Here is a 20,555-nt window from a genome sequence, read left to right as displayed (position 1 = left end):
TTCCTCTCTCTCCCTCTTTCCTCCTCTTCTCTTCTCCTCTCCTCCTCTCCTTCCCTCTCCTCCCCTCTCTTCCCTTCTCCTCCCCTCCCCTCTCCTCTTTCCCTTCCCTTCCCCTCTCCTTCTCTCTCTCTCCTCTTGTCCTCCCTTCCTGTTTCCTCACCTCTTCTCCCCCTCTCCCCCTCTCCCCCTCTCTATTCCTCTCCCTCTCTCCTCTTCTCCTCTCCCTTCCCATCCCCTCCTTCTCTCTCTCTCTCTCTCTCTCTCTCACCTCTTGTCCTCCCCTCCCGTTTCCTCATCTTCCCCTCTCTCTCCCTCTCCTCTCCTCCCTCTCTCCTCCCCTCCCATTTCCTTCTCTCCCTCTCCCTCTCCCCCTCTCTCCCTCTCTCCTCCTCCTCTCCTCTCCCAACAGAGAAAGACATTCAGACAACATCCTCCCTAACTTACCAGTATAAAAAGCGAGATAAGTACATTGAGACCTTCCCAAAAACAGACCAGGCAGGAAACATAACCAGGCGAGCTAATTATACTCTATTATTGTACGGCCAGGTTAACAGAATCTTCTGAAAGTACAAATCTCCCACTGTCTGTTTTATGGACTGAGAAGTCAGGGAGTTTCCTCATCTGGCCCTTGATGCAGCTGCAGGCTCTACTCTCTCTTATCTTAGCCTTCCCTAAAAAACTCTCTTCCTGCCCATCTCCCGAGGACATTCGCACGTACCATTACACTAGCCACGAGGCCAGGGGTGGGTGTCTTCCGGCGTTGCTCCCGGTTCAGTGCACGCAAAAATGTTTGCATGTTCAAAACGTTTTTAAAAAAGGAAAGCAATTAAATGGTTGCTACGAAAATAATTCTGCGCCTGCGCAAAACTGAAATTCAAGATGGCGCCGCTGTATGAGAACCGGTTCGGGGCCGCGACCCAGGCCGCCAAACCGCTACCGGTTTGGCTGAACCAGTCTGAACCAGTAGGAACCATTTGTCCACTAGGCCAGGGCTTCCCAATTTCTCTCTCTCCTCCCTCTCGTCATGCATTCCTCCAGGAGCATCAGCCCAAGCTAAGCTACGAATGGTAGGATATTCCTTCTTCTCCGCGCCTTCTCAGGCTCGGCAACAACAGATGACAGTGAATCACCCATGGGGGGTGGGGGGGAGGGCTTATCTCTGCACTGCAGGTTGCCTCCTGTAAAACCCACCGTACGGGACAAATATCCCCACATCCCAGTGCTCAAAAAAGCCCTTCTCAGCTTTCGGCCATGGCTTTGAATCGAGAGACAGATGGAGGCTGGGTGAGAAGCGTGTTGCTACCTCTGCTGTTCTCCGAATAGAACTGCAGTAGTAAATCTCACCATCGCAGCTCAATTGAAAGATTTTTGAGTGACTCTCCTTACTTCTAGGTTGGATCTCTCTTTGATGAGCTCTCAACCGCTTCTTCTTGTCCTGCCCTCGGAGAACAGGTCGACCCCGCCCCCCCTTCCCTCTCTTCTCTGGGACAACCCCCTCAACTATTGGAAGAGTTTCATCAAGTCCCACCTAGACCTTCTCTTTGTTACACTAGACCAGGGATCGGCAGCCTTAAAGACTCAAAACCCTTCCCATGCCTGACTATTTCCCGAGCGGCCACAAAACTAGCATATGGAGTTGAATTAAATGTTCTGTTTTCTTCTGAGACTTTTCTGTTCTTGGATTTAACCATGGTTGGCCTACTGGGGGTTGAAAAGCTCAGTAAGTCACCTGCCAGCGGGTGTCGCACATTGGCGGGTGTAACACATATTTTGAGCAACAGGGAGCTGCAGCAGAGGGACCAAAGAGCCACATGTGGCTCCAGAGCCGCAGGTTGCTGACCCCTGTACTAGACATACAGGCAGTGCTTGACGTACAACCACAGTGTTCCAATGGATGCCCTAATTAAATCATGAGCCTCGAGCCAATCTTCAAAAGAAATCCAGTTAGTTATTAGGAGCAATGCGTCTGCACATTCCCAAGTGAAGCCAGCTCTGACCCCACATCATTTACGGCCCCAATCATGACCCTGTTTCCCCCTACCCCCAGGGTGTGTCATCAATCACATTCGCCAATGGGGGAATCATGGAACAGCTTGCCTCCTGGACCTTTGGATGCTCCACCATTGGACATAGACCAGACAGCCATTTTTCTGGGATGATAAAAGGTCTCCTTGTTGGAATTCATTGTTGGAATGTATTTTTATGCAAAAGCTACAGTAGCATCTAGCCAGTAGACTGCAGTGTTTAGAAGTTCGGATCTATGGTATACTGTATATGCTCTTTTGTTCTAAGTAGAGTTTCCTGTTTCCTGTTACAGTTATACAGTTGAGCAGTAAAGCACATGGTGACTGTGCTCCTTGTTTGCTCTGTGGTGCTGTAAATATACAGAATTTCTAACACTTGTCAAGAAAGCCACAATTTGATACCTACCTTGACCTGGGGGTTGGACTAGAAGACCTTCATGGTCCCTTCCAACCCTATGATTCTATATTCTGTGTACTATTTTCATCCTAAATAAGGAACAGCTCTTTGCCATACAGCACTGGTGGCAAGCATCTTTCCACAATGCACCAAAATTGTATAATTTTTTTGGGGGGGGGTCACAAGAGCCGAAGCACGTTTGCAGTGCAAGTTATATCCTAATGAATTAAACCACACTAAGGCTCGACGTGGTCTGATCCACCCCACTTGTAGAAACAACTGGCATCTCACAGTGTAATAAACCCGATTTTACTCAGCCTCTTCTTTCGTCCTCTCTAATGAATTGTGGCAGGCCCAGAAAATTAAAATTAAGAGTGAAGACTTTTCTTGCGATTACGAGGAAGAAAATGATGCTGGTTCTTATCTCTGCAGAAATGTGCACAGGCAGCATTTCAGTGTGTGTGTGTGTGTGTGTGTGTGTGTGTGTGTGTTGTCACCAAACTGATTTATGGTCATTTCCATTCTCATTAACAATACTTCTGGTTCTTATTCTCTGTTATTATTAACGGAACACAGTTGGGAGGGACCTTGGAGGTCTTCCAGTCCAACCTCCTGTTCAACGAGAAAACCCTATGCCATTTTAGACAAATGATTGTCCAATCTCTTCTTCAAGACTTTCATTGTTGGAGCATCCACAACTTCTGGAGGCAACTTCTGTTCCACTGGTTAATTGTTCTGTCAGCGAAAGGGGAGTGGGCTTTTGCAGGAAACAATTTGTATGTTCGTTCATTTGTTTCAGGAGTGTGAAGATCTGTCCCTGAATCTCAGAGACTCTGTGCCCAGTCTTTCCTTGCACAGCTCTTCATTTGGAAAATATTTACATGGCAGCTTTCCAAGATAGATGAGGTCTGTGGTCATAAATATTCCTTAGAAAGACTGTTTGCCAGGCCTTTGCTGAAGGTGAAGGAGAGGTATTCACATGTATTTAATAAAAGGGGTTTTGTCAGGACCAGGAATCTGCTTCGTGCTTTTTGAGGAAGCCTAGGTCAAAACAGAACCTTGCACATACATAGATTTGCTTGGCTAGATTTTTCTGCACTCATCTAGAGTCTCAACATCTTTTGTATGTCTTGGCAACCAAAACTGGATGCAATATTCCAAGTGTGGCCTTATCCATGTCAGGGTTCCAAATAGCATCCAAAATTAAATCAGAGTCCAAGGCAAAGTATTGCTCAAAGTTCCAATTTATTAAGAGATGTTGGCACATCTGGGAAAACCCAAATCTGAAAGCTTCCGTCCATCCCCCCCAGTTGAAAGTTCAAGATCTTGCCCCCCACACCCACAAGTCCATCCCATGGTCCAATCTCTCACTGCCACGCTGGCAGCTTCCACCCATCCAATTCCGGTCAGTTGCAGAGGTGCAGAGACAAAAGATGACCTTGGCTTTCTAGAAAGAATGTTGTTATGGCTTCATAGCATCTAACTCCGTACAGTCCCCCCTCCCATTTTCCCACCATGGAAAATGCACAGTAGAATAATAGAAATTGTGGCAGGCCAAAGATCCAAAAGAAAAGATGGCTGCAGGCCTGACAATCAAGGCCTTATAAAGTGGCATTAACCCTTCATGTGATCTTGATTCTATCCCTCTGTCAATGCAGCCTAGAACTGTGTTGGCTTTTTTAGCAGCTGCTGCACACAGCTGGCTCACATTTAAGTGATTGTCCACTAGGACTCCAAGATCCCTCTCACAGTTCTAATTGTTGAGCCCAGTGCTTAGTCCAGAAAATATATTAAAGCCTAAAAATATACAAAATCTCTAATCCTAACAGGGTAGGCGTTTGATAATTAAAATAGATGGGAGTTTCAAAGTTAGCCTTAGGAGAACATTTTCTTTATCGGTTGCTGCAAAATCTATCTCTAAGTTTCGCCACGCTAATTCCCGGCTAAGCCTCTGATTTGAAAAATGAAAAGGAAGCAGGCAATCTTTCAAAGTCAGACCACCTCCGTCCCTTAAAAGAAAGAAAAATGAGACAATTACAAAGCGGTAAATATCCGGATAAACAGCACAGATTAAGAGATTCTCCCGAATGGATTTTGGACCTCCCTAAGATAACGAAGAAAACAGAGGGGAATCGGGGTGCTCTTAATTTTTGCAACGGGGATTTCTCCTGCAAAGCCCTGGATGCAATCGAGGGAATTTCGAAAGAGGCGTGGTTGTCATTGATACTGTCCGATGATAGTATGGGACAGAGGTGGGTTGCTCCTGGTTCGGCTTGGCTCAGACGAACTGGTAGCAGAATTCAGACCTGGGTCGCAGAACCGGTAGCAACACAGGTCTGCCACGCCCACAAACCGGTTCCCTCACCGCCGCTGGGCTGCCGCCATTTTGGTTTTAAGGGATTGTGCATGTGCAGTTCACTTTAAATTGTTCTGTGCATGCGCGAAGAACCATTTACATTGAACAGTGCATGCACAGGGGTTGCAAACCAGTAGTAAAACCGGCAACAGCCCATCTCTGGTATGGGAGCAATTGATTGATGGATTACATGTATATGCCACCTATCCAGGGGTGGGCTTCAAAGATTTTAGCAACGGGTTCTCTCCCAATTGAGGGGAGGCATGGCCGTGGTAGGCATAGTGAGGGGGCGTTTTTACCCTCCCTGGGCTCTGGAGCTTTTTTCTTGAACCTCCGGGAGGGCAAAAACAGCCTCTCTTGGGCTCCATAGGCGCTCCGTAGACCGGGACCTAGCCCGTTTCTGGCCTTCCAGAACTTCCGGGAGTCCCATTTTTTCCCCTCCCTGACCCTCCCCGCAGGCCCTGTACTTCTCTGGCATCCCAAACCAGCCGCTTGGGGACTCCTGGGAGGAGAGGGGCGGGAGGAGCAGGGCAGGGTAGGCGGGGCCAGCCAGGGATGGGATTGGCGGGTTCTCTGAACTGGTCAGATTTGTAGCTAGAGGTTCTCCGGAAGCCATGCGAGGCCCACCCTGTGCCTATCTCATGCCAAGAAGTGACTCTGGGAGGCTTATTCGGGGCACAAATAATAGGAGAACGTTCCCATTTTTTTCCCCCTCAGGGATGAAGAATCAAGCTTTTGATACCTCTCTTGTTGATCGAAAACGTTGCTTTGATGGCTGGCAGGGAAATCCTGGGTGTCCATGCATCTCAAAGTTATTGAGGTTGAGAAACGGTGGTTGACACTATATGAATTGTAACTACAGATAGTTCCGTAAAACTCCAGTGTTGGGGCATTCACAACTTCCGGAGGCAAGTTGTTCCACTTGTTAATTCTTCTAACTGTCAGGAAATTCCTCCTTAGTTCTAAGTTGCTTCTCTTCTTGATTAGTTTCCACCCATTGTTTCTTGTTCTGCCCTCAGGTGCTTTGGAGAATAGCTTGACTCCCTCTTCTTTATGGTAGCCCCTGAGATATCGGAAGACTGCTATCCTGTCTCCTTTAGTCCTTCTTTTCATTAAACTAGACATACCCAATGATCTCAAATATTCTTTTATTAATTCCTGGCTGCACAGGCTGCTATATTATTCCAAACCAGGGATGGGGAAAGTTTTGCTACAGAGAGAGAAAAGGACATGTCCTTGGCAGCTCATTGTTGAAGGTGGCTTTTAAAATATTGCAAGATAATGATCAGACGGAGAGCGGGAGTTGCAACAAGATATATCTCCAGACGAAAAAAGACTCATCAGTGTCAGGTCTTGGCGTGTGGTAACCTGGCAGGAAGGAAGCAGAGGTGATATATTGGACTTCAACGGCAGTCCATAGATGCCTTAAGGTGTTCTTGTTTTTCCCCGCTGTCAATTCCGCATTTTCTTGCCTATTTCTATAAAACGGAAACAGAGGAACCATAAAACGTTGGACGTTGGATAGCCATTTGTCTGAAACAGTATAAGGTTTCCTGCCGAGGCAGGGGGTTGGACTAGAAGACCTCCAAGGTCCCTTCCAACTCTGCTATTGTATTGTACTGTATTGTATTATAAAACCACCACTTCCTGCAGTTCCGGTCAGGTGCAGAGGTGCAAAGACAAAGGATGACCTTGGCTTTCTAGAAAGAATGTTGTTATGGCTTCATATCATCTAATTCTGTACAATCCCTCCTCCCTTATTCCCACAATAGAAAAGGCATAGTAGAAAGTGTGGCAGGCTCTTCTCTGCACTCTTACCAGACTCTCAACTTCTTTTTAATATTGTAGCGACCGGTTGTTGTTAACGGCACATTGTGTTGCACCAAAGATTTTATTTTTTGCCCTTTTCTATCATCTGAAATGTGATTTTGCGCCACGCCACCCTCCCACTCCCTCCCTCCCTCCCTCCCTGTAGTTGCTTTTCATCACACCTCTCGGTCTTGGATGCTTGCCAAATACATTATGCGTTGGATTTTAGGTGTCTGACATGCAGCAACTCCAGCAGGTGGTGAGAGGTCCATTGTATTCATCTCTGTATCGGTCTTTGTCCTTGGGTAAGCAAGGCACTGTCGCAACAAGAGAGAGAGTGAGCATTTTGAGATATTGGTATTTTTCAGCGGGGGTGGGTGTTAACGTCTGCAGAGGTGGGAAGGATGAGCTGGGAAAAGGAATGAATGAAAAAGTTATCACGCAGCATTCGGATAAAAGTCATCCTCAACTTAACGTTCATTTGTGTAGTGGCCATTCAGTAGAATAGAAATAGAAATGGCTCCTTGCCCCAAGGATTACCTCCCTTTACATCGGGCCACTCAAAGTCTAACAGCTTTAATCCGGAGCGTCAGGGTATGAATCCCTAAGCTGTCAACGTTCATCCGGCTTCGTATTAGAATGACAGCTCCCTTTTTAACCGCTGCCGGTTGAAGGACAGTTCTGACAGGGTCCTGTGCCTGCTGCCATTTTTTTTTTTGCCGATTGAAAGAAGAGTCTTCTTGGCAGGGAATGAAGCTGACAACTGCGAACTTCTTGGTTGTTGTTGTCAGTTACAAAGTCGTGTCCAAACCATCACGATCCCATGGACCATGTTCCTCCAGGCCTTCCTGCCCTCTACCATTCTCTGGAGTCCATTGAAGCTCACGCCTGCTGCTTTGGTGACTCCATCCAGCCACCTCCTTCTCTGCCGTCCCCTTCTTCTTTTGCTCTCCATCCTTCCCAGCATGAGGCTCTTCTCCAGGGAGTCCTTTTTCCTTCCCATTTGGTGGCCAAAGGACTTGAGTTTCCTCTTCAGGTTCTGGCCTTCTAAAGAGCAGTCAGGGTGGATCTCCCCTTGGACTGACTGGTTGGATGGCCTTGCAGTCCAAGGGACTCAATGCAGGAGTCTTCTTCTCCAGCACCAGAGTTCAAAGGCCTCCATTCGTTGGCGCTCAGCCTTCCTTAGGGTCCAACTTCTTGGTGGCCCTCACTAAATTCAACGCTGCTTGTCCAAGTGTAGATTAGAGCAGGCATCTCCAACCTTGGCAATTTTTAAGACTTGTGGACTTCAACTCCCAGAATTCCCCAGACCACATGGCTGGCTGAAGAATTCTGGGAGTTGAAGTCCACAAGTCTTAAAGTTGCCAATGACATGTTCCTGCCTGCCTGGCCTATAGCTGTTAAAAATAAAAACCAAGAAGAAGGGCGAAAAGTCCAGCAAGGCTCCAAGATTCTCCTCACTCAGTTCATTCATTTCAAGCTGGCTGGATCTGGGTCTTATAGTCTAGTGGTTCAGGCTCTAGGCTAGAAACTAGGAGCCAGTGAGTTCTAGTCCCACCTTAGGCATGAAAGCTGGGTAGGTAACTTTGGCCCAAATGGCCCATCACCGAGAGACAGTGAGTTCTTGTTCTGCCTTAACCATGAAAGCCAACTGGGTGACTTTAGGTCCTTCGCTCTCTCTCAGCTCAACTCATCTCACAGGGTTGTTGTGTGGTGGGGAAAAATGGAATCGGAAGAAGCATTTTGTGTCTTCGCTGCCTTAAGTTATTTATAAAACCAATGATGGCGGGATATACATTAATTAAATAAATCCACTTGCTTCTCTCTACGTCCCTTTGTCCCTCAGTTTATGAAAACTCTCGTACTCTTACCAAGGAATGTCACAATGAATTTGTAGACAGAGTCTCTTGTGATTTTTGTTTTCTTGTATACAAGATCTCTGGGGTAGGCCACAGCCTAGCTCATTTTCACCTCTACGGAAGATCAACTTTGAAAGAAAAATCTGGAGTCTACGAAAATGGGTTTAAAAATGGAAGGAAACGTTTGTTTGGTTCGCAATAGAATCGTAACTCGGGCTGAATGACCGAACACTGAATTTTGAATCCCGCAAACGGAGCTTTGGTCATCGTTCACAAGTTTGCGGTCTTACCAATTTAGCCGGGGTAATTTGTCAACAATAATGTGCACGTTTAGAGAAGCGTCAGGGAAGAATTTGCATTACTGGAAACAATCTCGGCGATGCATTCTTTGAGAGAAAACTGTTTTCACAGAAAATACGGGCATTGTTATAAATTTAGAAGCGTGTTTGAGAACGAGGGAACAAGAGCGCTCCCAAATTACAGAGCAAGCTTTTGTTTTGTGGGTAAAAAAACCACACACACACACACAAACCAAAAAAATCCTTCCGATTGAACATACTTGCAAAAATGAGAATCTAAGCAAAACGCCACATGCAGACACAAAGGAAAAAGAGAAACGAACAAGGATTGTACATCATCACAACTGCAGGGTTTCTTTCTAATTTCTCAACCAGAAAACTCTTTCTTTATTCCTGTCAATGTGGCATTTTCTTTCAGAATTTGTTAGCGCTTGACCGATGTGGCTATGGTTATATTTTCATAACAATCCAGTGGATTGAACAATCAATGCAAAATCGTGTAGGTGACTCCTGGGCGTAAGGATGACATTGGAGATTCAGAAGATCTGAATTCACAATCAATAGTTTTGGAGATTGTGAGTTCAGACCCTCTGCAATGAATTATGACTGTCATCTAAGTCTCCTATTTGGGTCCTGATTGGCTGATCTCGCCTCCACCCTCCCTATTTATTCTTAGTTTCCTTCCCCAAGAGTGAACCAAATATGATTTGGGTTTGTGATCTACCTTCTTTAGCCACCTGCACTGGCTCGTTCACTCCTTTGGGTTTTTCTAGTGACCTGTGTTGGATTAGCACCTCTGTAGGTTTCCAGCAGTTACGTTATGGAACCTGACACACTTGGTAAGGAGGAGAATAGAATAGAATAACAGAGTTGGAAGGGACCTTGGAGGTCTTCTAGTCCAACCCTACACCTCTTCAGACAAATGGTTAGCCAACATCAGAAGAAGAAGAAGAAGAAGAAGAAGAAGAAGAAGAAGAAGAAGAAGAAGAAGAAGAAGAAGAAGAAGAAGAAGGGAGGAGGAGGAGAATAGAATAGAATAGAATAGAATATCAGAATTGGAAGGGACCTTGGAGGTCTTCTAGTCCAACCCTACACCACTTCAGACAAATGGTTAGCCAACATCAGAAGAAGAAGAAGGAGGAGGAGGAGGGAGGAGGAGAATAGAATAGAATAGAATAGAATAGAATAACAATATTAGAAGGGACCTTGGAGGTCTTCTAGTCCAACCACCTGCTCAGGCAGGAAAGAGGAGGAGGAGGAGGAGGAGGAGGAAGAAAGAAAGAAAGAAAGAAAGAAAGAAAGAAAGAAAGAAAGAAAGAAAGAAAGAAAGAAAAAGGTGAATGGCAAAAATGAAAACATTTTTTATTTATTTTAAATAATTCCATAGAATTGTTAAAATTGTCCCGCAGTGAGCTGTGACAAATTGGCCGTAGCAAGTTGGCCATGACAAGTTGTTCTCTTTTGTTCCGGGCTGCTCCTATCTTCAGAGGTCTCTGGAATGACCACGGAGAATCCAAGATCTCGCCAAAACCCAGCCTGGCTGTAAATATGTAAGAATGTGGGTATTTTTTTTAAGGCTTAAACCAAACTAGAAGAGACCTCTTACTTCTTGGGGAAGGGTCTTTGCTCGAGGCTGGCTTTAGACGTGCCTTGGATTCTTCCAGCAGCCCCTTCCCCTTCCTTGTCCCCCCCCCCCCCAATGAATGGGAGAAATTATTTAACATCCCCAGGCGCATGTCACTCTGATGCACGAGGAAGAAATACGCTTTAGGGAGTCGTGTGATGACACCAATTTTCAACTCTTCATTAAATGGGGATGGGGGAAAAAAGCTCTGAACCAGGCCACTCATATTTTATTTCATTTTATTTAAAGCTATCCGGGAGGCAGAGAGATTTGTTACGAGTTGGTTGGGAAACAAAGGGCAGAGGAGAATTAACTCGTTCCTGGTCTGCTCTGACTTCTGCCCCAAATCCCCCCACCCCCACCCCCAAGAAAATATACAGCAGGGAAAAACAGATCTCTGCAGGCTCTTTATGAACTCACAGAGTGGCTGGGCGCAAGCCAAGAGGTCAATTAAAGAATTAGCAGATGCATTAACCTTGCTATGTTTGCGGCTTAGCTAAATTAAGCGTGGGATGCGAACTGAGCCACAGGGCTAAGTATCAAAACAGGCACCCATTCATAAGACCACGTAAGCAGGGGTGACAACTGCTTTGACAACCGGTTCGCCGAGCGCGCACTTCGCCCGATGAGCCTGATGTGCGCTGCACAGGAAAACAGAAAAGCAATTTTTAGATCGTGCAGAGATGAAACAGGTTAACTTTGAGAATAAAGGATAAAGAGGAATCGGCGTTCTTCAAGACGCGGGGAAGATTTTATGATTGGTTAGAGAAAGGAAGCTAGAAAAGAAAGCAAAAGAGAGATATAGAACCCAGTCGAGACACTATTAAGTGGAAAAGCGGGGGAAGAAAGGGGGAAAATAGAAAAGAAAGTATTAATATATAAGTATATGTTCAAAAATGAAATACAGAGGGGAAAAGTAGTTAGGATAGGATAATGAAGAAAAGGGAACAGGAAAGGATAAGCATAAAATTATAACAGAGTTTGCGGAAATGCCATCCCGAAAATGCACCGTCATAAATATGAGACAATTGCCGAGCATCCAAATTTCGACCATGTGACTATGGGGATGGAAGCTGCAATGCTCAGAAGTGTGGGGAGAAAACGGTCTTAAGTCACTTTAAGTGAAAACTCACTTAACTGCTTCACTTAGCAACAGAAATCTGGGGCTCCAATGTGGTCATACGTCAAGGACTATCTATGTCTGTATTTCTGAGAACCTTCTAGCTTCTTCAACCTTCTTTGAAGTTGGTACATCAGGCAGATCATTCCTCTTTGTGCTCCTGGACGGCTGGTGGGTCCTTCCACCCAATTCAGCTCATATTTCCTTGCGGCCAAATGAAATCCATTTGATGAAGAGACTTTCGCAAAAACACTTGCTCTGTAAAAAACACTTCCCTAAATGTTCTGCTGGATTATATTCCAACAGATTCCCCTCATCTATTAATTTCACAGTGCTAATTTTAACGAGCCACCCATTACAGCTTCCTTGGCAATAGTCGGGCGCGATCACCCACGGGGCTTAATTGCTCGTAAAACCATCTTGCTAAAGTTCTCCCTCTCGGATAGATTCAAACCGTGAGCTGAAATGAGGCGTGTCCATCAAACGTGCGCTTCTTCGGAAAAGTCTCCATCTTACCTGGAAACAGAACTTGGGTTTAGTCGCTGGCAGAAGAAGAGGAAGGGGTCAACCTCTTCTCCAAAATACCAGAAGGCAGGACAAGAAGCAATGGATGGAAACTCATCAAGCAGAGAGAAGCAACCTGGAATTAAGGAGGAAGTTCCTGGCAGTGAGGACAATTAACCAGTGGAACAGCTTGCCACCAGAAATTTTGGGTGCTCCATCACTGGAGGCTTTTAAGAAGAGATTGAACAACCATTTGTCTGAAATAGTTTTGGGTCTCTTGCTTGAGCAGGGGGTTGGACTAGAAGACCTCCAAGGTCCCTTCCAACTCTGTTATTCTGTACTTCTGCTTCTCTCTCAATTGCAAGCTACGAAAAAAAAATTTGTTAATACAGATGAAATTTCAGTCCTTAGGACTTGCCTTGAAAAACATGTCATAGGGTGTTTTTTTCCTTTTCATTTCAACTGATCAAACTCTTCACTAATTTGCAGTCTGTGTTCTTTTTCATTTTCCATTGGACTTTGGTCTTTTAAAGTACTTTTTTTAAACAACCTCTTTCCTCAGTTAAAGGAACAATGTATTATTCAAAGCCCCCAGGCTGGAGCTCAGGAGTTTTTTTTTTATACTTGTATTTTACCTGACACTTTTTGTTCATTTTATTTATATATTTTGTGATGTATGAAAAAAGGAAAGTATCCCCGAAAAGCATGCATAACTCTATCTCAATGTATGTTTATTTAATGTTACCCAATACAGTTATGAAGCAATAAGTTCATTTAACGATAAAGAGAATTAAGTATATAAAGTAATATATTGAGCCTAGAAGGTCTAATTAGCCCTTCAGAGGAGAGGCTGGGGAGCCAAAAACAGAGTTTAAAATCTTTGATCCATTGTATAATTGATGGAGAATGAATATATTTTGCAGGGTTTTGGTTAGCAGCGACAAATGTAAGATATACCAGTTGTTTTGTTTGTAAAATCACCTAATGGCCTACTTTTCATGACTCCTGCTAGTGGTTCAGTGGCTAAGACGCTAAGCTGGTCAACTAGAAAGGTCGACAGTTTGGCAGTTCGAATCCCTAGCGCCATGTAACGGAGTGAGCTCCCGTGACTTGTCCCAGCTTCTGCCAACCTAGCAGTTCGAAAGCATGTTAAAAATGCAAGTAGAGAAATAGAAAACCACCTTTGGTGGGAAGGGAACAGCGTTCCGTGCACCTTTGGCGTTGAGTCATGCCGGCCACATGACCACGGAGACGTCTTCGGACACCGCTGGCTCTTCAGCTTTGAAAGGGAGATGAGCACCGCCCCCTAGAGTCGGGAACGACCAGCACATATGTGCGAGGAGAACCTTTACCTTTAAGTAATCTTTATTCAGTCATTGAATGAAGACCATTCCTTAGAAGAAGGTTCCTAAAATCAAAAGGACAGGTTACTTCTTGGCTTTAGGGCTACGACCAGCTGAATTTAAAAAGATGAAATCTGGATTAACCGAAGGTTTTGGGGGGATGCCTCCTGTGAAGGAGCCTCAGCATCATTTCCCCTGGTTCTTCAAAACATAAAAACCACACTGTCGACCTCTCCCCATTCCTAAGAGGTCCCTAAGGGCCGTGCATAAGCGCACCAGAGTACCTACCGTCCCTGCCCTAATGGTTCCCTTGTATTTATGTCCATTTCCTGTATTCGTAATTGAGTTTATACATATATCTGTTATCTAATTCATGCTTGACGAAATAAATAAAATAAAATAAATGGAGAAAGAGACGGAATGTTACGCTCTCGGCTGTAGCTTATGTTCTCCTTGCTTTTTGCCTGGGTTTTTTTTTCCTAGTTCGGTGATGCTGATGTTTGCTAATGTTTAATAAATAAGCTGACTTGCCCGCCGAACGGAGTAATGCGCTCGCTCTAATCGGAACGTAAGAACTGACTGTGAGGGTGGGGTATAGAGGGCAGAGCTGTAGGGAATTCATCCATTGCTGTTTTGCAACAACCAAAAGGGGAATCCGGTGCTGTTGCGGTAAAACTGCGATTCTTTTTGTCGTTTTTCTGCTCCACGCTTTCCAGTTCTTTAAAAAAAAAAAAAGGCCCTGGGGAGAATTTTACATCTTATTTTCGCTTCTCTCTGGGGATCTAAGGAGAATATAGAAACCAGCAGGATTCCAATTGCGGGAGATGACTCTGTACACACACACACACACACACACAGAGAGAAAGAGAGAGAGAGAGAGAGAGAGAGAGGTTAGATGCCTGCTTGGTAAATGAGTGGAAAGACAGCACGCTTTGCCCAGGAGAATTTCGACAAATTCCCTCTTTCTTCTCCTCCTCCTCTTCTTCTAAAAAACAAATTATTTTCATTCACCTGAGAATTGGAAAGGAAGGAAAGGAAGAGGCTCTTTCTAAGCCCTGCACAGATTTGTTTTTATTGAATTCTTTGGGGGTTTCTTTGAAAAGGGCTTTCATCTATCTATCTATCTATCTATCTATCTATCTATCTATCTATCTATCTATCTATCTATCTATCTATCTATCTATCCATCTTATATACGGTATTTATTTCTAGATCTATCTCTCTATATCATCTATATCTATCTATCATCTATCTATCTATCTCTATCTATCATCTATCTATCTATCATCTATCTATCTATCTATCTATCTATCTATCATCTATCTATCTATCTATCTATCTATCTATCTATCTCTCCCCCCCTCTCCATCTATCATTTATATTTATTTCTCTCTCTCTCATCTCTATCTCCTCCCTTCTCTGTGTGTCTCTATCAATTTCTTTCACTTCTCTTTATTTCTCTCTCTATCATCAGAGAGATTATCTCCCCCTCTCTCATCTCTCTCGCTCATCTCTCTTTATCTCCTCTCTCTCCTTCTCCCTCTTTCTCTCATCTCTATTTCCTCTGTCTCCTCACTCTCTCATCTTTTTCTCCACTCTCTCCTCACTCTCTCATCTCTCTTTTTCTCCACTCTCTCATCTCTCTTTTTCTCCACTCTCTCTCCTCACACACTCCTCTCTCTTTTTCTCCACTCTCTCATCTCTCTTTTTCTCCACTCTCTCATCTCTCTTTTTCTCCACTCTCTCTCCTCACACTCTCCTCTCTCTTTTTCTCCACTCTCTCATCTCTCTTTTTCTCCACTCTCTCATCTCTCTTTTTCTCCACTCTCTCTCCTCACACTCTCCTCTCTCTATCCTCAATCTCTCCTCTCTCCTCTCTTTATCTCCTCTCTCTCTCCATCTCCCTCTTTCTCTCATCTCTCTTTCTCTCCTCTCTCCCTCCTCTCTCTTTCTCTCTCCTCCTTCCCCCTCTGTATAAAAGAGAAAATGCAGAACTAGTTCAGATCTGTTCTCATTTTAGCACCCTTGCTTTAGACATGTACCATGGAAGCCTGTACTGAGTACAGATGGTAACCCTGGATGATACAGTTATGAGATCGCCAGCAGGCATCCTCTGAATGTGTTGCTGTACATTCCCATACCGTTGTAAGCTAATTATTTGCAAGGCATCAGGTTGGGAACTGGGGCTAATTGCCGTTGAGCTGATATGAAAGGATGGGTGATGGTGGTCAGAGAGTAGCTTGCAAAAGGAAGTGGCTATTTGCTAAAATGCAGAGATCAAAGCAACTGGGTACTTAGATTCACGGGGTGGGGGGAATTCCATATCCCAGTGCAAGAGTTTGACCTTGAAAATGGAGTCTGCTTGGCATCTATAAGATTGGCAAAGATGTTTATATATATATATATATATATATATATATATATATATATATATATATATATATATATATATATATATATATATATATATATATATATATATATATATATATATATATATATATATATATATATATATATATATATAGTTTTTACATTTAAAACAATGCAATGCCGCGGAGTCGGGGTCATCATATATTCACATTATGTACAGCTAGTTTCAACCATTAACAGTTATTCTACTTAATACATTGTCTGTCCTTCTGTTCGATCACAATATATACATTTGTTCCAGTCTTGTCATCTTAACTTATACCAGTCATAAAATCTATTCCATACCTCAAAATATTCTGATTCCCCTTTATTTTTAAGTTCCAAAGTGACCCTATCTGCTTCTGCACAGGCCAACACTTTTCTGATTGTATCTAGCTCTGATGGTGTATTTTCTAAGATTGGCAAAGATGTTTAAAGACAACTCAGCTAAACGTTGAAAGTGCTACCACATTCCTGGATCTTATTATCATATGTGGTGGACATGTGGAGAGGCATGTTAAGACTTAAATTAAGACATGGTTGGAAGAGATGATAGCAACAACGTATTGAGCTGAATCCGGAAACATTTCTGCTGGGAATTCTACTTGAAATTTATACTAAAGAGAGTGTATATTTAATTATTAATGTATTAACTGCAGCTAGAATTGTATTTGCACAACACTGGAAAAGTGTAGAGATCCCTATTGATGAGATAAGGAAAATATTAGAATGTGCAGAAATGAATAGACTAACATTAGCAATTAAAGAGAAAGAGCAAACTGAATATTATATGATTTGGGAAGTATTTTACCAATGATTGGAGAGAGAGAAAAGGAATTTGGAAATGAAGAAAACTGAAAAATAAGACAATACACTTAGATAAAGCTATAAAATGGCTAGTATGTCTATGATAAGAATAATGATGTTTAATGTTGATATATTATTGCTAGAAGATAGTAAGAAGAAAAATGGAGAGTTTTATAACGTTTAAATGCTTAATATATTATAATACTAAATTTAGGGAAATAAGGTTAATATGAACGTGAAAGATGTGACAAAAGAGGAATGATGTTACCCAGACAACACACTGCATAAGGAAAGACGCAATGTTTATTTTTGTAATAGAAAAATAATATAACTCTTAAAAAATAAAGAAAGAAAATGGAGTCTGGCAATATTTGAGGGGCTGCCCCAAAGACGAGGGAGTCAAGCTATTCTCCAAAGCACCAGAGGGTAGGACAATGGGTGGAAATTAATCAAGGAGAGAAGCAACCTAGAACTAAGGAGAGATATCCTGACGGTGAGAACAATTAATCAGTGGAACGACTTGCCTCTAGAACTTGTGAATGCTCCAACACTGGCAGTTTTTAAGAAGAGATTGGACAAGCATTGCTCTGAAATAGTATAGGGTCTCCAGTCTCCTGCTTGAGCAGGAGGTTAGACTAGAAGATCTCCAAGATCCCTTCCACGTCTGTTATTCTGTTATTTATATTTCCAATATTGGTACCTGCCGTGGTTAGTTTTGAATCCTGTTGAGTGCTGCCCAGATTGTCCTTGTTAGATCAAAGCAGGAGGGGCGTTATAGTGGATCGGACACTAAGTGAATCAGACCTGGGTTAGAAGTTGCCCAATCCTGGCTCCATGCAACCTCAATATCAAAGCCAAAGTCTTCTGGCCTTGCTGAGCTGTTAAAATATTCATGACTGGGAGAGACATGGGAACAAGGTCAGCCAATGAATAGGCATAGCAACCAAGCCAGCCAATGGGAGCTTAAACAGATCTGAGTCTGTGCAGAGAATTGGAACAGAAACTTAAGCAGTCTGTGGCTCTGAAAAGTAAACTAGCAGCCTGTCTGGGCTTGTCTGCCGAAATGAAGCTAACTGCTTGTGTTTGCCTGTAACTCTCCAGCTTTGTGTTTACTTGGAAGAACCAGCTGTTGGTATTGTACATTTATTATATCTATCCTTATGTCTATGAAGAAGTTAATGAATCCTGCTGCATCAGTTATCTGCATGCTTCTGGATTTGAATTTATGCAACAAACTCTGACATGAGCTTCCCTTCTTCTTGTTCTCTCTGCAGAGATCCGTGAAGCCTTCAAAGTCTTTGACCGAGATGGCAACGGCTTCATCTCCAAGCAAGAACTCGGCACTGCCATGAGGTCTCTCGGCTATATGCCCAATGAAGTGGAGTTGGAAGTCATCATCCAGAGGCTGGATATGGATGGTAAGGTTGTCTGGAGATGGTAGGACAGGACAGGATCTTCCTTCTTCTCCCCCCCCCCCCCCTTTCCCTTTTAGATGTTGTTGTTTTTCCTCATCAACCTTCTTCATCTCCAGTACTTCTTCATTCTCTAGTTTTGGGCTGACTGTGGTGGCTGGGATTGTTGGAAGTCATAGCCCAACATATCTGGATGGTGGTATGAAAAAGCCTCCATTTCCTTCCTCCCTCCATCCCTTTTCCTTCCTCCCTCCCTCCCTCTCTCCATCCCTCCCTCCTTTTCCTTCTTCCCTTCCTCCCTCTTTTCCTTCCTTCCTTCCTCCCTCCCTTTTCCTTTCTCCCTCCCTCTCTCCTTCCCTCCCTCCCTCCTTTTCCTTTTTCCCTTCCTTCCTTCCTTCCTCCCTTTTCCTTTCTCCCTCCCTCTCTCCCTCCCTCCCTCCTTTTTCTTCTTCCCTTCCTCCCTCTTTTCCTTCCTTCCTTCCTTCCCCTTCCTGTCAAGGTGGTGCAATGGTTAGAATGCAGTACTGCAGGCTAAACTCTGCCCACTGTCAGGAGTTCAATCCTGACCAGCTCAGGGTTGACTTCCATCCTTCTGAGGTTGGTAAAATGAGGACCTGGATTGTTGGGGGCAAGATGCTGACATTGTAAATCCCTCTCTCCCTCTCTATCTCTTTCTTTCTTTTTTTCTTTCTTCTTTCTTTCTTTCTTTTTTCTTTCTTTCCCTTCCTTCTTTCTTTCTTTTTTCTTTCTTTCCTTTCTTTCTTTCTTTCTTTCTTTCTTTCTTTCTTTCTTTCTTTCTTTCTTTCTTTCTTTCTTTCCCATGGACACTGCAGCCATCATGAATACATGCTTGTGGTCAAGCACCCCAATTTTGATCACGTGACCCTGGGGATGCTGTGATAGTCCTCAGAGCAAGGACTGGTGGTCGGTCCTTTTTTTCCCCTGGTGGTCTTGTTGTGACTTTGAACGGTCACGAAACAAATGGCCATATGTCAAGGACTGCCCGTATCCTCTTTCACAAATAAGTGACTCTTCAACTGGATGCTTCCTTCAGATCAACTGCCATTGCTCCTCTCGTTCCTAGGTGACGGGCAAGTGGACTTTGAAGAGTTTGTGACGTTACTTGGACCCAAACTTTCCGCGTCCGGCATCCCCGAGAAATTTCACGGTGCTGATTTCGACACTGTGTTCTGGAAGGTAAGGAGGGTCCCCATTCCAGATCTCTATTACCCTCTTCTTATGCTCCTTGCAGATGTTGGTACTCCAGGCATATATTTTATTATTTTGCATTTTTCCTGAAGGTAGAACACCTTCGTGTCTATAGAAAGTCTCAATCATCCAGGCCGTGGTTGTCCCAAATGTGTTTCCTCTCCCCCCGCCCAAAAAAAACCCAATGGGATTTTCTTGGTGTTTTTCTTTGGAAGCATTTCACTTCTTATCTAAGAAAATTTTGTCCAATAATTGGGAGGAAATGGAAGTCTGAAGATGCTGGGTTCTTGAAGTTCTCTGAGCTTACAACACCATGAATCCATCCACTCCATATCTAGATAGCTTCTTTGAAGGACCAAAGAGTGAAGATGTTGGGTTCTTGGTGTTCTCTGAGTTTGCAATACCAGGAACTCATCCTTCCATATCTAGATAGATTCTCTGAAGGATCAAAGAGTCAAGATGTTGGGTTCTTGGTGTTCTCTGAGTTTGCAATACCAGGAACTCATCCTTCTGTATCTAGATAGATTCTCTGAAGGACCAAAGAGTCAAGATGTTGGGTTCTTGATGTTGTCTGAGTTTGCAATACCAGGAACTCATCCTTCCATATCTAGATAGCTTCTTTGAAGGACCAAAGAGTCAAGATGTTGGGTTCTTGGTGTTCTCTGAGTTTGCAATACCAGGAACTCATCCTTCTGTATCTAGATAGATTCTCTGAAGGACCAAAGAGTCAAGATGTTGGGTTCTTGATGTTGTCTGAGTTTGCAATACCAGGAACTCATCCTTCCATATCTAGATAGATTCTTTGAAGGACCAAAGAGTGAAGATGTTGGGTTCTTGATGTTGTCTGAGTTTGCAATACCAGGAACTCATCCTTCCGTATCTAGATAGATTCTCTGAAGGACCAAAGAGTCAAGATGTTGGGTTCTTGGTGTTCTCTGAGCTTACAACATCATGAATCCATCCACTCCACATCTAGATAGCTTCTCTGAAGGATCGGAGAGTCAGGATTTGCAGTGTGAAAGCGAAGAGCGGGTTCACCAAGAAAAAAAAAATCCCGACAGGTTCTCCGTCCAATATTTTTGGCACGTGCCTCCTCGACCTCAAGCTCACCGATGGCATCGGAAGCCGTGCAATGCTCTCCCTTCCCTCTGCAGTGCGACATGCAGAAGCTGACGGTGGACGAGCTGAAGCGGCTGCTGTACGACACTTTCTGCGAGCACCTCTCCATGAAGGACATCGAAAACATCATCATGACGGAGGAGGAAAGTCACATGGGAAACGCGGAGGAGTGTCCAGTCGACGTGGAAAGTGAGTGGACTTCGTCTTGGGGCTCAGACTCACTGAGGGGGGGGGGACGACCAGAGACCAATTGGCCATCAA

General features: G+C 43.9%; 1 protein-coding gene across 1 annotated transcript in view; it reads left to right on the top strand.

Annotated features, from left to right (window-relative positions):
* The window catches only part of CABP7 (calcium binding protein 7), a 35,535-nt gene that overhangs the window by 13,896 nt on the left and 1,084 nt on the right, over positions 1-20,555 (top strand). Inside the window, exons 2-4 of the mRNA XM_081966485.1 lie at positions 17,829-17,972; positions 19,051-19,163; positions 20,330-20,483. Of these exons, the coding sequence (XP_081822611.1) occupies positions 17,829-17,972; positions 19,051-19,163; positions 20,330-20,483 (411 nt within the window). The remainder of the gene's footprint in view (positions 1-17,828; positions 17,973-19,050; positions 19,164-20,329; positions 20,484-20,555) is intronic.

This window comes from Natrix helvetica, assembly GCF_964273705.1.
Source record: "Natrix helvetica genome assembly, chromosome: 14".
Taxonomy (NCBI): Eukaryota; Metazoa; Chordata; class Lepidosauria; order Squamata; family Natricidae; genus Natrix; species Natrix helvetica.
The sequence above is the reverse complement of the archived record's forward strand: the minus strand, read 5'-3'. Positions and strand labels throughout refer to the sequence as shown.